The 19,855-nt window shown below is 39.7% G+C and overlaps 1 protein-coding gene across 2 annotated transcripts in view; it reads left to right on the forward strand.

The window, feature by feature from the left end:
- The window catches only part of SCFD2 (sec1 family domain containing 2), a 318,320-nt gene that overhangs the window by 100,148 nt on the left and 198,317 nt on the right, over positions 1–19,855 (forward strand). For both annotated transcript variants that reach the window (XM_024573767.3, XM_045183064.3), the window contains exon 5: positions 10,750–10,999. In XM_024573767.3, coding sequence (XP_024429535.2) covers positions 10,750–10,999 — 250 coding nt within the window. The remainder of the gene's footprint in view (positions 1–10,749; positions 11,000–19,855) is intronic.

Consider the following 19,855-nt stretch of genomic DNA (forward strand, 5'->3'; position numbering starts at 1 on the left):
TCCAAAGCATCTACCTTGGTCCAAGCCCCATCGCTTCTCACTTGGATTATTGAAATCACTTCCTACTTGTCTCCCTACTTCTGCCCTTGCTCCTACAACATCTCTTCTCCTCACCACAGCTTGAGTAATAGCTTTTAAAACATAAATTAAGTCATATCATTCCTCTCCTTAAAGCCTTGTTCATCTCAGAAAAAAAGCAAAAGTTCTAACAATGGGCTGCATGGTCCTGAATAGTCTGGACTCTTCTCCGCCTTGTATCTTGCCCCTTCCCACTTTTTTGGTAAAGGGACCTGAGCCTGTCCATACAACTTCCACACCCTTGATCCACCACCCTCTTCCTACTTCTCCTCTGAAGCCCATGCAATAGCGCCAATCTACCCTCTTCAAATCAGGGGCTCTTGGAGACCATTTCAACCCTCTTGGATGACTTCAGGGTCTGATTCCTTTTGGTGCATGTCCTCTCAGCAGGTCCCATCCTCTGTTCACATAGAGGTAGGTAAACATAGAAAACTATGCTGTTTGTACAGGATACACTGGGTTGCCAATCACACAGAATTGGAAGCCATTGGCCCAGCGGCACTGGCTATCCCGGGCCCCAGCCAGCTGTCACCTGGGCGTGGGGTTGGGGGATGAACATGCATGGCAACACCAGGATGGGGAATCCTGCCTTAAAGTCTGTGGCTGAGACTACATGTTCCTGCCCCAGAGGTTTTTAACCTTGAATGAGGTTCTGGGGTCGGTCATCTATCTTACTTGGTCTCTTGGGAGCTGTAAGTCAGTGCTCCCCTCTGACGTGTTAAGTTGCCATACTGCTGCTCTTGCTCTTGTCTGCCCATTTGCTGGGCTCCCTTGTTGATTTGTACAGTCAGAATCCTGGCATCATACCCTGTCTCAAGGGTCTGGATTCCTCTTCCCCACAAACTCTGGCTTCCCTCTGATTGGAAAGCCCTGGAGAGAAAATGTGCAGTGGACCAGAAGTAGGTTTTGGAGAAAGACTGGAGTTGGAACCCAGCTCAACCATTTGCCAGCTATTGTTCTTGACAGGTAACCTTTCACAGCTTCAGTTTCTTCCTCTGAAATAATAATACCTGTGTTACAGAGAAACCAGGTGGAATACATGAGATGATCTATAATTATATCTTTGTAAATGTTCATTTCTGTTTTTGATGTCAGCTACTTCATTACAAAGGTGCGGATACTTTGATACTGTGTTCAAAGGACTGAGCTAGGTACTAGAGATACCATTAGGAGTAACATACTGTTCTTGCCATCAAGGATTTCTCAGTCTTAAAAGGGAGCTAGACATAAATAAACAATTAAATCCAGGTTGATAAGAACCATGGTAGAGGGAAATAGAGACTTCTCAGGGATAACAAAATAGGCACATTTAACACATATAGGGAAAATCAGAGGAGATAACACTTGAATTGAATCGTGAGACCAGGTGAGAAAGAGGGGAAAGAAAACCTTCTGGGCAGGGAGATAAGCATGTGCAGAAACACAGAGGCTCGGGCAAGTCATTCAGCAGACCTGACATGTAGCCTGTATTGAAAGGATTCGTGATGGATGAGGCTGAACAGTTAATTGGGACCATGAAGGTAAAATGCATTTGTCATATCAGGCTTTATCTCAAAGGCAGTGGAAACCATGAAAGAATTTTAAGATCAAGTATTTGGTTTAGATTGAGATAAATCATGGCTAGAGATAATGGTAGTTGCAACTTAGGTGGTAGAGGAAGGGATAGAGAGAACAGGGGTATAGAAAATTGTGAGGACTTGATAGCTTATTTGATGTGGCAGGAATAAGGAGAAGCTGCAGTAGAGTCCAAGTTTCTGTCTTGGTCAATGGGAAGAGTGATGGTATCACACAACAGTATAAGATATGCAGACTGAAGAGCAGATTTGGGTATAAAAGTCTTGATTTCAGTTTTAGACATGTTGAGTTACTTTGCAGACACCTTGTATGAGTGGAGAAGTCTAATAGGCAGCTGACTGTGTGGGTAGGGAGCAAGGAGAGAAATTTGGCTAGAAATAGAGATTTGTGAGTTATGTTGGTGTTCAGATAAAGGTGAGATACCAAAGGAATCCACAAACACAGTGATTCAAACAGGATGGTTTATTTTCCATACACATTGCAGTCTAGAAATTGTTGGGTGGTTCAGTCCAGATGCCACTAAAAATGTGGTCCATGGACCAGCAGCATCGGGATCACATGAGAACCTGTTGGAAGTGCAGAATCTGTGGGCTCCATCCCTAATCTAAAGAATTGGCATTGCATTTCACAAGAGACCCAAGTAAATCACATGTGCATTACATTTTGAGAAGCTCCGATTTAAGGAACTGATGTTGCTTTGCCTTCTCTCATAAAAGGCAGTTGAAGCAATACTACTACCACTTCACTGCACTTTAGCCATAAAAAAAGGGAAAAAGAGAGTAAAAATAATGAACTTTCTTTTTAGAATGTGCCATCTTTAAATCAGTAAATATTGGTGTTTACTGTATTAGAAATTAAAGCTGAGAAAAGTTAAAAATAGTTATTAATTCCTTTAAAATAATAAGCATATATATAAGTTAACATAAATGACATGCTATATTTCTAAAAGAAAGAAATAAGTGAGAATATCATTGGTTTATATTCTAAAAAATATTTTGAATGCCTCACCGAATAGAAAATAATTGGATTCTCATATTTGCCTCCTCACTTATGTGCTGTTTTATGTTGTTTGATTGAAGCATATGAAGAGAATTCAGCCTCATGCAGATATATAATTGAAAAAGGGAGGTATATTTTGATAGCCTTTTGAGATGCTTGCTGATAAAAGTCGTGATTTCCTAACGGTAAATGGTAATGTGAAGTTGGAAACCGTATCGGTGAGCTTTTTGTCCTCTCTATATTAAAATTCACTCATCTATGTTGCATTTTGGATGGATCTCTTGCTTATGGCTGATTTTCTTACATCATACATTGGTCATGTGGAAAATACTGGCTCACTAAGTTATGCAGATCTTCCAAATGTTGATACCTTTCATTATGCAATTCAAAAAAATCACATTTTTAATGTCACCATTAATGTCAGAGAATCTGGCAGTGACAGATACAAGTTTTCCAAAGTTTGAATTTTTGCTTAAAAGGCAGAATTTTATCATGGGCAATAAATATATCAGTTGTTTCCCTTAAAGGAACAAGCTCACTTTGTTCATTTTCGAGAAGATGTTTGGCAAATTCCCAAGTCTTAATTATCATAATTTCTCTATCTGAAGTTCTCTCAATTAACAGTGGTATTGCATGAGAGAAGCCATTAGTTCAGTTCACAACTCAAAGGATTACGTAAGTGCTTTCCCTCCAGATAACCAAGGCCCTTCAGCGTGTAGCAGAAGTGCGTTATGCATAGTTCCTAGTTTGAGACAGAATATTGAAGAGACATTTATTTAAGGGCTGACGTGTTGTAAGATTAAGTTTTACTGCTTAATCAAGAGCGCTCTTAAGTGAAACTGGCTTTTTAAAGAATTCCAACTGTGCGTACACAGCACAGAGATAAAGACCGCAGTGCCTGATAGCACGGTTTGCAGCCGCTCTCCTCGATGCCTTGAGGTACCAGCAATTTTACCCCCATTACTTTTGCACTGTTAGTGTAAATGTGAAAAAGGCAAAGAATGCCTCAGTATTATTGTAAAAACAGTTTTGACCTTACCTCCTGAGAGGTCTCTCTGGAATTTCAGGAGTGCGGACCCCACTTTAAAAACCACTGTCATTTGTCCGTATTCTGGGCCCGAAGACTACTGACTTATGAGATTGCAAGGTCTTAAACTAACTAGTTCTAAGCAAAACTGATAGCCAGCAAATGTTAAGTTGGGTGTGTCTCTGTGCTGTCCCTTTCTGTTACATCCCTGAAGGAACTCTCCGGATCCCTAGTGGTACAGATGGAAAAGGTACCACCAAAGTACCTTCCTGCTTGCTCTCCTTGTTCTTTCAGTTATTTGGCAAGTATTTAGGGAGCCCTACAACATACCAGGTTGTCTGCCTGGGCTGTGGGCCCTGATGCGGAGCTTCTCATGCCCTGGCTCATGCAAACTACTTGTGTTAATTTCCTGTGGCTGATATAGCAAATCACCGCAAACTTAGTGACATAAAACAACATAAATTTGCCACCTTACAATTGTGTAGGTCAGAAGTCTGATACCAGTCTCGCTGAACTAAAATCGAGGTGTTGGAAGCACTGCATTTCTTCCCAGAGGCTCTAGGGGAGCATCTGCTTCCTTGTCTTTTCCAACTTCTAGAGGCCCCCTGCATTCCTTGGCTCCCGGCCCGCTTCCTCCACCTTCAAAGTCAGCAGGGTTGCTTCTTTCTGACCCTTCATCACTGCATCTCGCTCTGACCACCGTCGGGAAAAGTCCTCTGCTTTGGGGACTCATGTGATTAGATTGGGCTTACCCAGTAATGCAGGGTAGTCTCCCCGTCCCAAGATCTGTAACCTAATTGCAGCTGCAAAGTCCCATTTGCCATATAAGGTAACATATTTATGGTTCTGGGGACCAGAGTTCAGGCTTCTTTGGGGGGCCATTTTTCTACCTAGCACACACTCTAGTAAGTGTGCATTAAATGTTGTTGAAGGAATGAAGGAAGGATCCTATCCTATCGCTCACTTCTCAGAGCTTTGCTCCTTCCTCATATGAGATGTTGATTGTTTAAGACTCAGTTGCAGTACCACCTCTTCCAGGATTTAGGTGTTCCTTTGCTGTGTTTCTAAAGTGAATGAATACCTCTACTAAAGCTCTTATTATTGCATCATCGCACTGTTTGTTTACTCCTACCCCACTCCCCTGTAGCTCTGGAATCTTCTGCCTTCCTTTGTTCTTTGTATGCCCAGACTCTATCAAGGTAGCTGGCACACCATATTTACACAATAAAGGATGCATTAGTGCCTCAATGAATTGTCCTTACACATCCCAGTTACATGTTTCCATTTTTCCTGGGACATATAAAGGAGCAGAATGGCTTGTTGAGGGAATTCAAGGCCTAGGCGCAAGTCTTAGTACAAGGATGGCAAGTGATGTTTGGGGTAGCAGAGCCTTAGGCACTCCTTCGGTCGCCCACTGGCAGCATACCTGGGACTGAGCTGGAGTTTGGAGGGATTGCAGAGATGGATTCTCCAGCAGCACCCTACGGTGGGTTAAAGTTTCCCTGAGTGTCTGCAGGCTCTGCACCTCGGAGGAGCAGGTGTGAAGCCAGCCCAGCCTGCTCGGCTGCCACATGGAAGGTGGCCTGTTTGCTCCTCATGCCTGCAGAGGTAGCCAGCTCAAGGACTGACTCTGACTTTGCAGAGGTGTTTTAATTCAGCCAAAAAGTTGGACTTTCTAAAGACAACATGCATTTTACAGAGGGCCCTTTGTATGGAGTTACTGGGGACTCATTCAAAAATAACAGAAGCCCCAGTCTAGAGAATCGTTCTGTCACAAGACACAGCCCCAGTCTTCCACCTCCTACCAGTAGGCCCATTTATATCAAAATGAATAAGAAATTTAATCCCTGGGTTTTTGTTTTTTGTTTTTGCTTTGGTTGTGGTCTGCTCTGTGTGTGCTTTTTTAAAAGGCAGTGTTTAATAATGTTTACATTGCCTTTAACCTTCGACTACCTTTGCAGTTTGTAGGCTGCTCCTCCCTCCTCTGAGACTGCTAACTTCCTATTCCTAGAAGGCATTTCATTCCCTTACCAATCGTCTCTATCACTTCTGCTGGGGAAGAAAGGAGACCAGGGAGTGGTAGGCAGTAGTGGTTGGAGTAATAGTTAGTATTTATCCAAGGCTTTGTGCCAGGCACAGTGCTATGTGATTTACTTCTCTTATTAAATCTTTGAAACAACCTTATGAAACAAAAGCTATTGTTGTCTATTCTCAAACGTAAGAGAAAGCGTTTTCCCCAAAATTAGCCCTCAGAAAAGAGGGCGCCCCCTTATGTTTGAGTCCTGACAAAGATCGCCCAGTTGTGGGGATCACTGTATTTCAGACCACAAAGTAGATTAAGTAATTGTCCCAGAATTATGAAAATGGTGCCTATTGTTTGGGATTGCTTAATATTCAAGTATGTGGTGGTGTTTTTTCCATTTTAGTAGGTGAGGAAACTGAGACTTGGCAAAGGCAAAGTCAAACAACTTGCTTGAGGCCGCATAGCAAATAAGTGGTACAGCTGGGGTTCAAATCCAGGCATACAATCTTTCTCCCATGTCCTCATTATTAGTCCTCCTCAGGTCCTTTCTCTTGCCTTCGAAAAGGTTTCAGTCCAGGGGATCCCTGATGTTTTTCTTCCTTCTTGTTGAGGTTTCATTCTCAGAGCAGAGGCGATCAGAGGGTGAATGCGCATCCAGTCCGGAGCCATGCTTTCATGGAGGACACTAGGAAGCTCTGTTTCGCCTTCTACGGCGTGGGATTCCCTCTGGTTCAGCCTTTCCTGATGAGCACCCTGCCTCCCTTTGCCATCGGTGGAGAGTTTATTGCTTCTGGACTCAGTCCCTTTTCTCAGTGCTGGTTGTAGGAGTTGTTCCTCATACTGAGCTGGAATTGCCTTTCCTGGAATTTTCAGGCTAACAGAAAGGCGATCAAAATATACCTGGGTCTGTTTCATCTGATCTCTGCTCTCCTCCCCTCCCCTCCTTCTTCCCTTCCCAATAAACATTTTATTTTAAAACACTTGTAGATTTTAGAAAAGGTACCTATGTGCCAAGATAGTACAGAGATTTTCTACATATCTCTCAGCTTATTGTTAACAGCTTACATTACTGTGGTACATTTGTCAAAACAAAGAAATCAATATTGATCCATTATGATTGAGCATAAACTCCAGATTTTATTCTGATTTTACTAGTTTTCCCCTAATATTCCCTTTTGTGTTCCACAATCCCAAATTACATTTAGTCATTATTTTCCCTTGGTCTAACCTTGTGTGTGGTAGTTTTTCAGCCTTTTCTTGTATTTTATCACCTGGGCAATGTTAAAGAGTACTGGCCAGGCATTTTGTGGAATGTCTCTCAGGATTTATCCAAGGTTTCATCATGTGGTGTTGGATTTGGAAGAATACCATGAAAGTGAGTGTCATTCTCATTAGATCACATTGGGGACACGATATCAATATGACTTAACACTAGTAATGTCAACCCTGGTCTTCTGGCTAAGGTAAAGATACTCCTCCCTTCCCTGTTTTTTTTTGTTTTTTTTTTTAAGGATTTTATTTCTTTATTTTTAGAGAGAGGGGAAGGGAACGAGAAAGAGAGAGAGAAACGTCAATGTGTGGTTGCCTCTCACATAGCCCCCAGTGGGGACCTGGCCTGCAACCCAGGCGTGTGCCCTGACTGGGAATCAAACTGGTGACCCTTTGGTTTGGAGGCCTGTGCTCAATCCACTGAGCTATGCCAGCTAGAGCATTTCCCCCCTCCCCTTTCTGTACAAAATTTTTTGAGAAGCAAGTTATCATGTGTAGCCCACACACACGAGGTGGGGGTATTAAGCTCTACCTCCAGGTGGTGGGTATCTACTATATTTTTTGGACCATAAGACACACCTAGGTTTTAGAGGAGGAAAATAGGAAAAAAATTTTTGAAGCAAAAAATGTGGTAAAATATTTAATAACATCCTTTAAAGCAGAAATCCTGTAGTGACCCAAGTAAGCTACATTTGGACTATAAGATGCACCCCCATTTTCCTCCCAAATTGGGGGGGGGTGCATCTTATAGTCTGAAAAATATGGTACATAAGTTATTGGGAATTCTTTTCAGGAGGATTTGTCTCTTCTACATTTATTAATTAATGCAATCATTTATATCAGTATGGAGTGGTGCACATTTATCTTATACTTTGGATTATAACCCATTACAACTTAATTTTTTTGCTGAAATTGTTCAGTTTTGGCTTCCAATAGTCTCTTCTGTCCTTTTGGCTTGCCACCATTCCTTTGTTTTTTAAGGATTTCCTTACCTTCTGGTACTACAGGATCTCCCAGGTTCCTCTTATATTTTTTCCCTGACCCATCCCTAGAATTAGCCATTTTTCCAAGGATCTCTGTTCCCTTTTATTTGAGAACGATATTAGAAACTTAGATCTGACCACTGGGTGTGGTCATTGCTATTGGGGTGTCACTGCTTCTGGACCCCCTTAGTGGACAGAGCTAGGAAGTATGTTACCAGTCCATGTGGCACACATGTCTACAGTATTTCTGTGTCTACATTTGTTTTCCCAGTAAAGCTGTCCATTTCTGAGCACTGTGTAGCCAGCAATGAGAATATAACTTGCCGCCTTCTACCAACGATTGCAGTGTTTTAAAAAGGGGGAGTGAAGAAAGTGAAGATGGAGAACTGGACAAAAATATAATCTAAGAACTCAGCCACCCTTTCGTTATGTCATGTCGTTTTCGAGATAAAGAGACTCCAAGAGGTCTACTGAGACTCTAAGAGGTTAAGGAACTAGATAGTGGACAGTCAAGTTGGAATCTGGCTTTTTGAAATGGAGCCTCTTTATTTCCACATATCTCATGCTCTTTAAGACTGATCAGTATTCTTAACTTTGTATTCCACTCGATAATTAACTTTTTGGAATGCATTAAGCAGAGGAGAATGAGATTTTAGAAATTGGTGTTCACAGCTGTTATCTAGCCAACAGCAATCTGCCAGAGTTTCAGTAATAAGGGGTTTTGCTCTCTAGCAACATATCTTAGATTAACAACTTGAAAATGATGGTCTGATGGCCAGATGCTAGTCAGTGAGTCTTTTCAAATGATTATGATGATTGTCCTACCATGTTTTCCTTTGTGTAACTATCTCTAAAAAAATCCTTTTGCTCTGGGGAGAGAATCATAGGCCTTCTCTAGGATAGATACTAGATGTATACACTTGCTTTTTAGAAATGGGATATAAAGCAATAAAGGAATCTGTTTAATGTCATCCAAGGAGTTGGTTATGCAGTAAAAAGAAAAACAAAAAACAAACAAACCCCCCCCCCCCACAAAAACTGCAACCTCCATGGCCCCTTTTTTAACAGGCCAACCACACAGCTTCTTTCTTCTAAATTGCTTTTGGCACCTTGTAAAGCAAAGAAAGGACCCTTGAAGGTTTCTCTCAAGAGAATCCTGAGGCTGTAGGTTAGTTCTAGGATGCCTTCAAAACTTTCGGCTAGTTTTCTTTGAGAAGTGGGTGTATCTGTATTTGGTAAATTGTGTCTCGTCACCATGTAACAGTAAAGTGTCCATTGTATTCCCTCCATTTGTACCTTATTCATTCCAAAGATTTACCATTTTATTTTGTGTGGTACATTGTGAACATCCAAGATTTTTGTGGAAATAAATGGTAACAGCTGTTTTGTCATGTACTAAATAGTATCATTGTGAACCTTAACCTTGAGATGACATATCCAGGTAGAGAATGACAACTAGAAAAGCTCGTTTTGGGGAGTCATCCCCATACAGAATCACATTCAGCTGCTTGCTGCCAACTTCAGAGAGTTTCTGTAGGTCTTTCTTTATTCCAGTGCTCCCTTATTCACGTGGCTTTTCCTCTTTAAGACGGTGCATGTTCACCTACAAAACACACACCCCAGGGTCCCATTTTCCTTTCCTGTTTTACTTTTCTCTCTTTTACTACTGTCTAATACATATTTTACTTCCCTAGCCCTTTAACTGTCTGTCTTCCCTAAGCTCTGTGAGAGCAGGGGACTTATTTTGTTCACCGCTGTGTCCCCAGACCTAGCATAGTGCCGGGAACGTAGTAGATGCTCGATGGGCATTCCGAGTGAACGATGTCAAAGTCAGAGGCTGTGGTCATTTGGCCCCAGGTTTTAATATAAATACAATTAGTTGGGTTTTATTTTATAGAGTTATTTTATATTATAGGTTAAATTAAATGACATAATTATAAATGGGGATTTATCCATGCACCAATAATCTCAGAATTTGTGCATAGTGCTTTGGAAGTTATGCAGTTATTCCAGTAATGCAGCGCTATTTTCACAGGTGAGGAACTTTGAAATTCTCTGCTAAATATCACTCAAGCAATTGGTGGAAGAGCTAAAAGCAAAAAAAAAAAAATTTTTTTCAAAGTGTTAAGGTGAATTACCTTCATACTGACCCAAAGATTCCTTGAACCCCAAGTGACATTACTCAGTTTGATCCCTTCTTCTGTTTACTAAACTTAGGAGAAAATGACTTCTCATTGTTATTGTTTTTAAAGAACCCATTCAGACTGAAATACTACCGTAGTAAGTTATTAATACTAACGTAGAGAATATTCAGAAGAATATGCTGCAAAGTCTGAGGTCATTCCTCTGAAGGAGTGTCCGCATTCATTTGGACATATAGGTACTAACACATTTTATTTTTAATCATTTACTTTACAAATATATTATTTTTACTTTAGGTTTCTAGTATCTGAAGTACTTGTATTTGTATTTTTAAAACTAGTGGATTCTGTTTAACCAAATGTAAGATAAAATAATAGGGTCTACAACTTGACTAACTGTTTTGTAAACTAGATCTTTTATAGTATTTTTAGTTTTATAAACTAAATCTATTACAAACTAGATCTTTCAAAACAAGCAACTCTAATGCTAAATTTTTTGTGGTATTCTCTCCAGGACAAGAAATAAACAAATAAGAAGCAGTGGAGGCAGTAAATATCACACACTTGTTTGCATGCCCTCTGGACTGACACGGTGCTTGAATTACGTCTTTGTACAAGGTTAACATATTGTCACATCACCACCTTTTATTTCAGAGCATCGGGGAGTCAACAATGTCTGGTGTGTTAAATCAGCTGCTTCCCCTGATCAAGCCTTCGAACCAGAGGACCAGTGATGACTACAGCCCCGAAGAGCTGTTGATCCTCCTAATATATATTTATTCTGTCACTGGAGAGTTCACAGAGGACAAGGACCTGGCTGCAACTGAAGAAAAGGTGAAGAAAGCGTTGGCTCAGGTCTTTTGTGAGGAGTCTAAGTTGTCGCCTTTGCTGCAAAAAATCACAGGTAAGTGTCTAACAAAGATCTAGAACATAAACATCACTGATACAGAAAACACGTTTAAAAATAAAAACCATTTCGGAAAGAGGATGTAACCACCTTCGTTGGAATGGTTTAGAACTTCGTAAGGCCTGATGAAAGCTAGCTAGCCTTTAGGATCAGAGGTTTTCATTGCAGATTTTTTTTTCTAGTCGTGGGAGTGAAGCAGCCTTCTAGTTGCTTGTCAGAATTCATACTCCTTAGAGCCAAAGCCTTGTTAAAATAGCAAAATATTCATAGGGCATAATATCTTAAAGGAAAATAAAATGTAGTGCATCCTATCCAAAGGGTTTCTGTTGACATATTCTCTTTAGTATTGTCATTTCAAACTAAAAAAAAGTCTTCTTAAGATATTACACAATGATATAGGATTAAAAAGTTACCATTTTCCAGAGTAATTTCCTATTTTGACATGTCACATTTCATTTGAAGCTAGATTACTTGGTGGTACCCAAAATAATACCCAAACATCCCAGTAAAGTGGGCTATTTAATTTGGGAGAAATATATAATTAAATATTATAAAATCTAACTTTCCACTTCGAGTAGGAACTGTGATATAACTCAGAGACATTCATGTGTTTTATTCTGTATCAAATTCAGTGTTTTTATTTATATTCTCTGTAAAGCTTATTTCTATTAGTATGGACTGAGTCTGGGTCTGCTTGAGCGGGAGATATTATTAAAACACATATAAAACTTAAATACTTGAAAAATGTACCAAGTTTCCATTCACTAGTGAATGTGTGTGTGCAGGGGTGTGTGGGCCTCTCCGTTCGGGAAGGCTCAGTTGAGGTAGTTGTATGTCTTCCGACTCCTCCTCCTGGCCTGTGGGCCTCCCCAGGAGGCGCCCCGGGTTGCACAGAGGCAGGCTGTGTGGCCGTGGGCCCGAGCGTCGTGCATGTGTGCTTTCCTTTGTGCCCACTGCTGACCTTTCCCCTGTCCGTTATGGAAAATGAAACCCTGATGAGATGGAAACCGAGTGACGTTTCCACAGAAATGAGGCACTTCCTTGCTCAGTGCAGAACCTGCCTGCCAACTCAGAATCTGCTCAAGGAAACCTTGTGGAATCTGTCCCCTTTCCAGTTAGGTGCAGTGCGCTATGCAATTACATGTGTTTGGCTGCAAATGAGTTCTGAAACTTAAATATGGTTTATATGGTGCTAAGAACAGTGATTTGATTCAAAGTAAAATTGAATTCTAGGAGAATTTCATCGGAAGTTGTTCTCGAAGTGCGTAATTTCAGACACAGACAACAAAGCTGGTGTGTTTTAGCCAAGGTTATTTGGATAGCTTTCTGTAACATTAGTATGTGGTTATATTACTTGGGGAATTGAGGTCATGCGCTAAGAGTATTCATTTAATATTTGCTCAAGGTGTTTATTGACCCAGCATTTCATTCTTTGCTAGTTTCCCTGTTTAGGATTGCTCAGGATATTGCATTTTCTTGCTTTTAATGGTGATTTCGCTTTTTAAAACACTTCTGTACATTCATGTTTATGATAGGAAAATTTGTAAGTTTAGCAGTTGAAGATTAAAAAATAAGAATTTGTGGAAATCTTAGTATATTTGAAATTTTTAAGGGCATCTTTGTGTAATGCTGAGTATATATTTCAGTCTAAACAAGGTGGATAAAACATGCTACTTAAATTTAATGTAAGTGAACTTACCGGTGGAACCCACGTGCCTCGATAAACCTCTGTGCACACCAAAGGGGCTTTATTTCTGAAGACAGACTTTGACTTGGCTGATTAGCCATACCCTTAAGTATACTGCAAGGTCAGCTGTCCCGAGAAGCAGGGCTGTGCTTACAGTTAGCTGCTGAGGAGAATGTTTAATCTGCATCCTGTGATAAAAGGTAATACGATGGTGTTAGGGGTGTCATGTCTTGTAGAACAGGATGGGGTACCCCGGAATGTACTGGAAGAATCAAATTGCTTTTAAAGGTGCTTATTGTGGAACTAGGTTGATGTAGCTTTTACCATGAACTTGTCCACAGTGTCATGCTTATGTTATTCCAGTTCATAGTCTTGCCTTACTTGTTCCTGGGTGGCAGAATTTATTTTATGCCTTGTGCACATTATGTGGTTGATGAAATTTGTTTAAAAAGTAATATTGAAAACAAGCAAGTAATCAATGTAAGAATTCTACTTTTTATAAAATGCTATAATTTTACTAATCTTAACTGTCAATAGGATCAAGAAAGCAACACTTTTTCTGCACTGAAAACTTAAGCGTGTTATCATCACCGAACTGCTAAGTGATAGAGCCAGAATTTGAACCCTGCTGTTGCGGATCTAGAGCCCATGTTTTTAAACACAAAATTCTAAACCTGCCAGAAGCTCACTTCCATTACTGCTGCACTTACTATACATTATATTCTCTACCTTATGCTTGCTTACACATATTTTTTATCCCCACCCAAGAACATGCTTGTTGATTTTATAGAGAGAGGAAGGAAGGGAGAGAGGGAGAGAACATCGATGAGCTGCCTCTAATATGCACCCTACCGGGGACTGAACCTGCAACCTAGGCATGTGCCCTGACTAGGAATCGAACCCATGACCTTTTGGCTTACGAGACTAAGCTCCAACCAGTTGAACCACACCGGCCAGGGCTGCACTTACTGTTTTAAGTTATGCATGTTCAACCATTCCACCATGTTCTTATTTTCTAAGCAGTGAATTAATATTTGGTTAATGTTTTAGATATTGCTTGTGCTTTTTAATCTTTTTATAATAGCTACCTATAGATGTTTCCTTATACCTTCCTATTTTTGTGCATGTGTCCTCTTTGTTTCTGCTTTGCTATAAAGAAATTAAAATATCATTTCAGTCATTGAAATCTATTGGTTGTCAAGTTTTTCTAAAACAGGACTAGCAAACTTAATTCTTTTTATTTCAAGAATACCTCTTAAAACAATTGCCTTGTGTGTAAAATTCATATTTCCTTTTATATGTTAATTATGCCATTTAATTTCAACAATTTCTTTTATTTCTTCTTATTCTTTCCTATTATGGAATGGACAGCAACAAATTGTAATTGACAAAACAAAACAAAACTTCAGCATGGTCAGTGGCAGGATACTATTTTGTTTTCAATAGATACTTTTTGAGAGAGCGGTAGGCAAAAACTCTCTTTTCTACTCATACAAAATAACAAGGGTTGGCTCTCTGCATGTCAGCAATGAGAGGTGAAGAAAGAAAATTGGTACGGCCTAAATATGTCGGTTAATGTTGTTCTTTCTCAGTCTTGCTAAGTTCAAAGAGAGTATCGGTTCCGTATACATTAGTATTTGCATGGCAGTCACAAGAGGAAACAAAGGAAAACCATCTGGACTCTCTTCAGAGAAGGAAATCGAAATGCTAATTTTAAAGACCTGTGCGGACTTGGAACGTCATCCTGCAGGAAGAGCATAGGGCTCACAGACAGAAATCCGTGATTCAAAAGTCCTGGCTCTGCCTCTTCCCAGCGGTGTGTAGAGTGGACAAATCTCCCCTGTGATAGTAAACACAGGTGCCCTGTTGACCACTCATGATTTTGTCAAGGATAAAGCAATGGTACGTGTGTGAGCTAATTTTCGGTCATGCAGTATTGTAAATAGGTCATTTTCCCCCCCATTGATGTTATTTTGATAGCATCTAGCTGTTATGTAGGGTAGTGCTTCCCACCCTTACTCACACCGGGACACACCTAGACAATGAGAGTGTTTGCATAGTACACTGAGGCAAATGGACAGGATGCTTGTGGTCAGAGGCAGCCAGCCCGGGGGCTCTGGCCACTCTAGGTCCTACCCAGTTGACCTGTGAACTGAAATGAAGCAGCAGCTTGGCACACCTGGAACCTATTAGGGACAAATCAGTGTGCTAAGACTGGTAGGTCAGAAGGCTGTGGAATCAGAAAATAAAGAAAAATAAAACTTGCATAGCGTTTTTAACACACAAAACTATTTTGGAAAAATTTCTTTTTGATAAAAAATGTTTGTATTACTCAATTTATTTCCTGAATTTTCATACTATCTTTATTTTTATTTAATCTTTATTATATTTTTTCCATTACCATTTAGTCCCCTTCTAGTCTGTCCCCCAGCAATCACCACCCTGTTGTCCATGTCCATGAGTCCTTTTTCCTTTTTGTTCAATCCCTCCACTCCCTTACCTCCCTCCTCCCCAACTGACTGACGTCCTGCTCTCCATCTATGAGTCTGTCCATATTTTCTTCGTCTGTTTGTTCATTAGATTCCACATATGAGTGAAGTCATAGGGTGTTTGTCTTTCTCTGACTGGCTTTTTCACTTAGCATAATGTTCTCCAGGTCCATTCATATGTTGCAAAGGGTAAAATTTTATTCTTCTTTACAACCAAGTAGTATTCCATTGTGTAAATGTCCCACAGTTGTTTTATCCACTCATCTATTGATGGACACTTGGGCTGCTTCCATATCTTGGCAATTGTAAATAATGCTGCAATAAATATAGGGGTGCTTATGTTCTGTCATACGAGTGTTTTGGATATACTAGTGTTATTCGGATATATTCCCAGAAGTGGGATCACTGGGTCAAAAGGCAGATTGATTTTTAATTTTTTGAGGTATCTCCACTGCCTTCCACAGTGGCTGCACCAGCCTGCATTCCCACCAACAGTGCAAAAGGGTTCATCGCATCCTCACCAGCACTTGTTTTTTGTTGATTTATTGATGATAGCGATTCTGACAGGTATGATATGGTATCTCATTGTGGTTCCATTTGCATTTCTCTGATGATTAGTGACATTGAGCATCTTTTCATATGTCTGTTGGCCATCTGTATGTTCTCTTTGGAGAAGTGTCTGTTCAGGTACTTTGCCCATTTTTTATTTGGGTTGTTTGGGGATTTTTTGGTATTGAATTTTGTAATTACTTTATACATTTTGGACATTAATCCCTCATCAGATCTATCAGCAAATATGTTCTCCCATTCTATGGGTTGTCTTTTTATTTTGTTGATGTTTTCCTTTGCTGTGCAAATACTTTTTAGTTTGATGTAGTCCCATTTGTTTATTTTTTCTTTTGTTTCCCTTGCCTGGGGAGATAGATCTGATAAAAAATTGCTATGAGCAATACCTGAGGTCTTGCTGCCTATGTTTTCTTCTAGGATTTTTATGGGTCTAGGATTTTGGGTCTAACATTTAAGTCTTTGACCCATTTTGAATTTATTCTTTTGTGTGGTATAAGATGGTGGTCTAGTGATCAAAACAGTATGGTACTGCCATAAAAATAGACACATAGATCAATGGAACAGAATAGAGAGCACAGAAATAAACCCACACCTTTATAGTCCATTAATATTTGGCAGAGGAAGCAAGCACATACAATGGACTACAGATAGTTTATTCAATAAATGGTGCTGGGAAAATTGGACAGATACGTGCAGAAAAATGAAACTATACTATATTTAAAGAAAATTTCAATAGGGGTTAGACCTCTTTAATTAGGTTTAGTGTAAAGCTAGGGAATGAATGATTAATGAGTATCTAAAAAGTATGTGTTTCAACATAGAGGCATGATAATACATAGAAACTATAATTTCCATTTGTTAGACCCTTATTCTACTTCCTCTTGATAGTTTGGGATCATCAGTTACTGTATCATGGCATTAAGATTGCACCTGGATATATATATAAAATGGAAAATTTACCAAGTTAGCTAAACAAACAGGGATTTATTTTTCTCAACCGGAAATTCAGAGACAGGCAGCAGAACTTTCTGGCTTCTCCCTCCCTCCCTCCCTCTCTCATTTGTTTATGACAACTTTTTTGAAAAGTTCAGGTAATCATAGACCATGTGAAATTATTATTGAGATTCGTGGCTTCCACTTTATTATAAAAACCTGCATCTCCATTAGCACACGGCATAGACATTTCGTTTATTATGTTAGTAGAGGTATGTCTTTAAAACAAAGCGTTTTTCATAGTTGGCCAAGTACTTTCCCTAGCCTTGTAGAAAGTTTTCGTCATAAAATATGAAGTACTTCCAACAAAGAATCGTGAAAGATGAGGAGCTAACACGAATTTCTCCCTGTGTGCTTCCTTTACTCTATCACCCCTGCATTCTTTCCTCATCTCACAGCTTTGCCTCAGTAATTCATCACATTCAGAATATACATTTTTGCAGATTTTTGCTCCTAAGGGCACATTCTGATTGAAAAACAGTTTTCAAGATTTCACAAATCTTACCCTTGAGAAGATGTTTTCTAGACCTTGAGTGTTCTTATTGGTTTGGCAACGACAAGGATGGTGGTGTGGTAACTGGAAGGGTGACCCTAAAAGTTCATCACCAGTCGTCAGGTTAGCCACACTTGAATGAAAACTTAGGCTCATTACAGTAAGTGACAGTGGTCACAGCCGTGGCTGGAGAATCCACCCACTCTGCTGAAGGACGACTTCAGGATGTGGGGGAAATTCACTTCTGAAGGGATTCTGCCTCATCTCTTGATTCTAACTTATGGATTCTCAGTTAGTGTGACATTCCAGTGTTAGAATTTTCATTAGGAATACACCTTCATTTTGCATTTCAGGTTTCTTGTCTCACGGCTGCCAAAACAAAACAAAACAAAAAACAGACTCTTGTTTTCCATTATGGTTTGCAACACTGTCTGGTATAATAGGGTCTATTTTTCCTCTAGATTTGTAAGATTTCTGCTGGAAACTCTGATGAAGAACACATGTCTACCCTAAATCACTCCCATGAGAAATGTTGCAACTGTTACATTTAGTTTTACTGTCCAACATATTAAAATAGTTAACCACAGCACATATTACAAAACAGCTATATCAAGTGAAGTTTAAAATATTTAGTTCATATTTAAAATATATCACAAGCTATGAAGAAAGGTATTTGGAGCTGCGTGTTACAGCGGCTAACTAGTTAAGTAATTTTGCTAACATATTAAGGGATCATTACAAATTACTTTCTCAAGTACTTGATTTTTCCATACCACATTGTAAGAACGGTCATTCTTAACTAAGATCCTGGAATGGATCTTTCCGCACCGGTGGTTATATGTGCACAAATACGTGAGACATACTGTCTCTATCACTAAATTTTCCATCTGTGCATCATCCCAATAATCATAATTGTGTAAGTGACAGAGATTAATTATTGCTGATTCTTAACTGCATATTTGACCTGGTATATATGTCTCAACCATGAAAGAGAAGAAATGGAATGCATAGAATACAGGGTAGTTTTCTTGAACACAGAGCTGTAGACCAGATAGGAGAGATGGGGTGATCTGGTTGAAAAGCGGAGAGGAGGCCTTATTTTCCCTCCTAAGTATGTCTCTAGATGTGTAACCTTAAGTTGCTTAGCTTGCTTCAGACTCGGGATCCTTATTATAAAATAAGAGTCTCTTTAGGCGAATCTAAGGTCTCTTTTTTTTCTTCCATTCTATGGTTCTATTTTCATAAGCTTTTTATTTTTAACTGAATCATTATATTCCTTTCCCTACTTCGAAATCAGCTCTTCCTCAATACCCCTCTGTCTTTTTCCGGATGTCACTACCCTCTCAGGCGGGAAGCAATCTCCTCTGACTCAGCTTCACCCCCTGTAGCAGTTGGCCACTTTCTGCAGCCTGTCTCTATTTTTTTTTGGAAATGCTGTTTAAGTCTCTTCAAAGATACTTTCTTATCCTCAGGCACACACTGGCCCATGAACTTGTCTCAAAATCCTTGACTCCATATCTACCCACTTATTTATCCTACCTGCTGATGGATGCCAGCCTAATATTCTTAAGTTTAATTTTATGTTACTACCTTTACCCTAAGGTTTTTCCTCCACTATTATAGCCATAGCTTCTCACTGTAGAAAATTTGGAAATGTAGAGAACAATGTAGAGGCCACATATGAATTTTATTTTATTGAGTACCTATGAAAAACATATATGCTGCTTATGGTCTTTTTCTTTTTTAAATTTATTTTATTTTTTTTTAAAGATTTTATTTATTTATTTTTAGAGAGACGGGAAGGGAGGGAGAGAGAGGGAGAAAAACTCAATGTGTGGTCGCCTCTCATGTTCCCCCTACGGGCAACCTGACCCGCAACCCAGGCATATTCCCTGACTGGGATTCGAACCAGAGCCCTTTGGTTTGCAGGCTGGCATTCAATCCACTAAGCCATACCAGCCAGGACTATTTTATTTTATTCTTTATTTATTTTATTCTTAATAATTAAAAATCAGAGCACTTGGATTATTAAGGTTATTAATATCTGGTCATATATTTTGTTAATATGTTTCTCATGTTGGTATTTGTCTTTTATATTTACTCACATGGGAAGTCCAGAGATACAGCTATCACTAGGAGAGTTGGGACAGGGGCTGCAACAGTGTGATCAGGACTCTGCATCTTCTGAGCTTTTCTTCCTTCTGAGTATTACCTCATTCTTTCCTATCGCAACTGCCTCTGTGTGACCCCTCATCTTTCCCAGCCATTCCTGGCTCATGTCATTCCAGAATAGCAACCCAGGGAAAAAAAAATAGCTTTGTTCTTCTAGGGGTTGTAGATCAACCCCAGGAAAGGAAGCTGACTTGCAGGCACTGTAGCCAGGACAAAGGGGTTCCCTTTGACCAAGACGAGTCATGAGTGTTCACCACCCAAAGTCAAGTCTCCTTTTGTCACCATATATTTGACCCCATTTATGCAAATATACAGATGATGTACACATGCAGATTTGTACACTTGAAACATACATAACTTTGTTAACCAATGTCACCTCTCAAAATTTAATAAAATATATAAACCATTTTTTTAAAAGATGACTTGTAAACCCCTTAACTGTGTTGTGTGGA

Source organism: Desmodus rotundus, chromosome 4, assembly GCF_022682495.2.
Source record: "Desmodus rotundus isolate HL8 chromosome 4, HLdesRot8A.1, whole genome shotgun sequence".
Taxonomy (NCBI): Eukaryota; Metazoa; Chordata; class Mammalia; order Chiroptera; family Phyllostomidae; genus Desmodus; species Desmodus rotundus.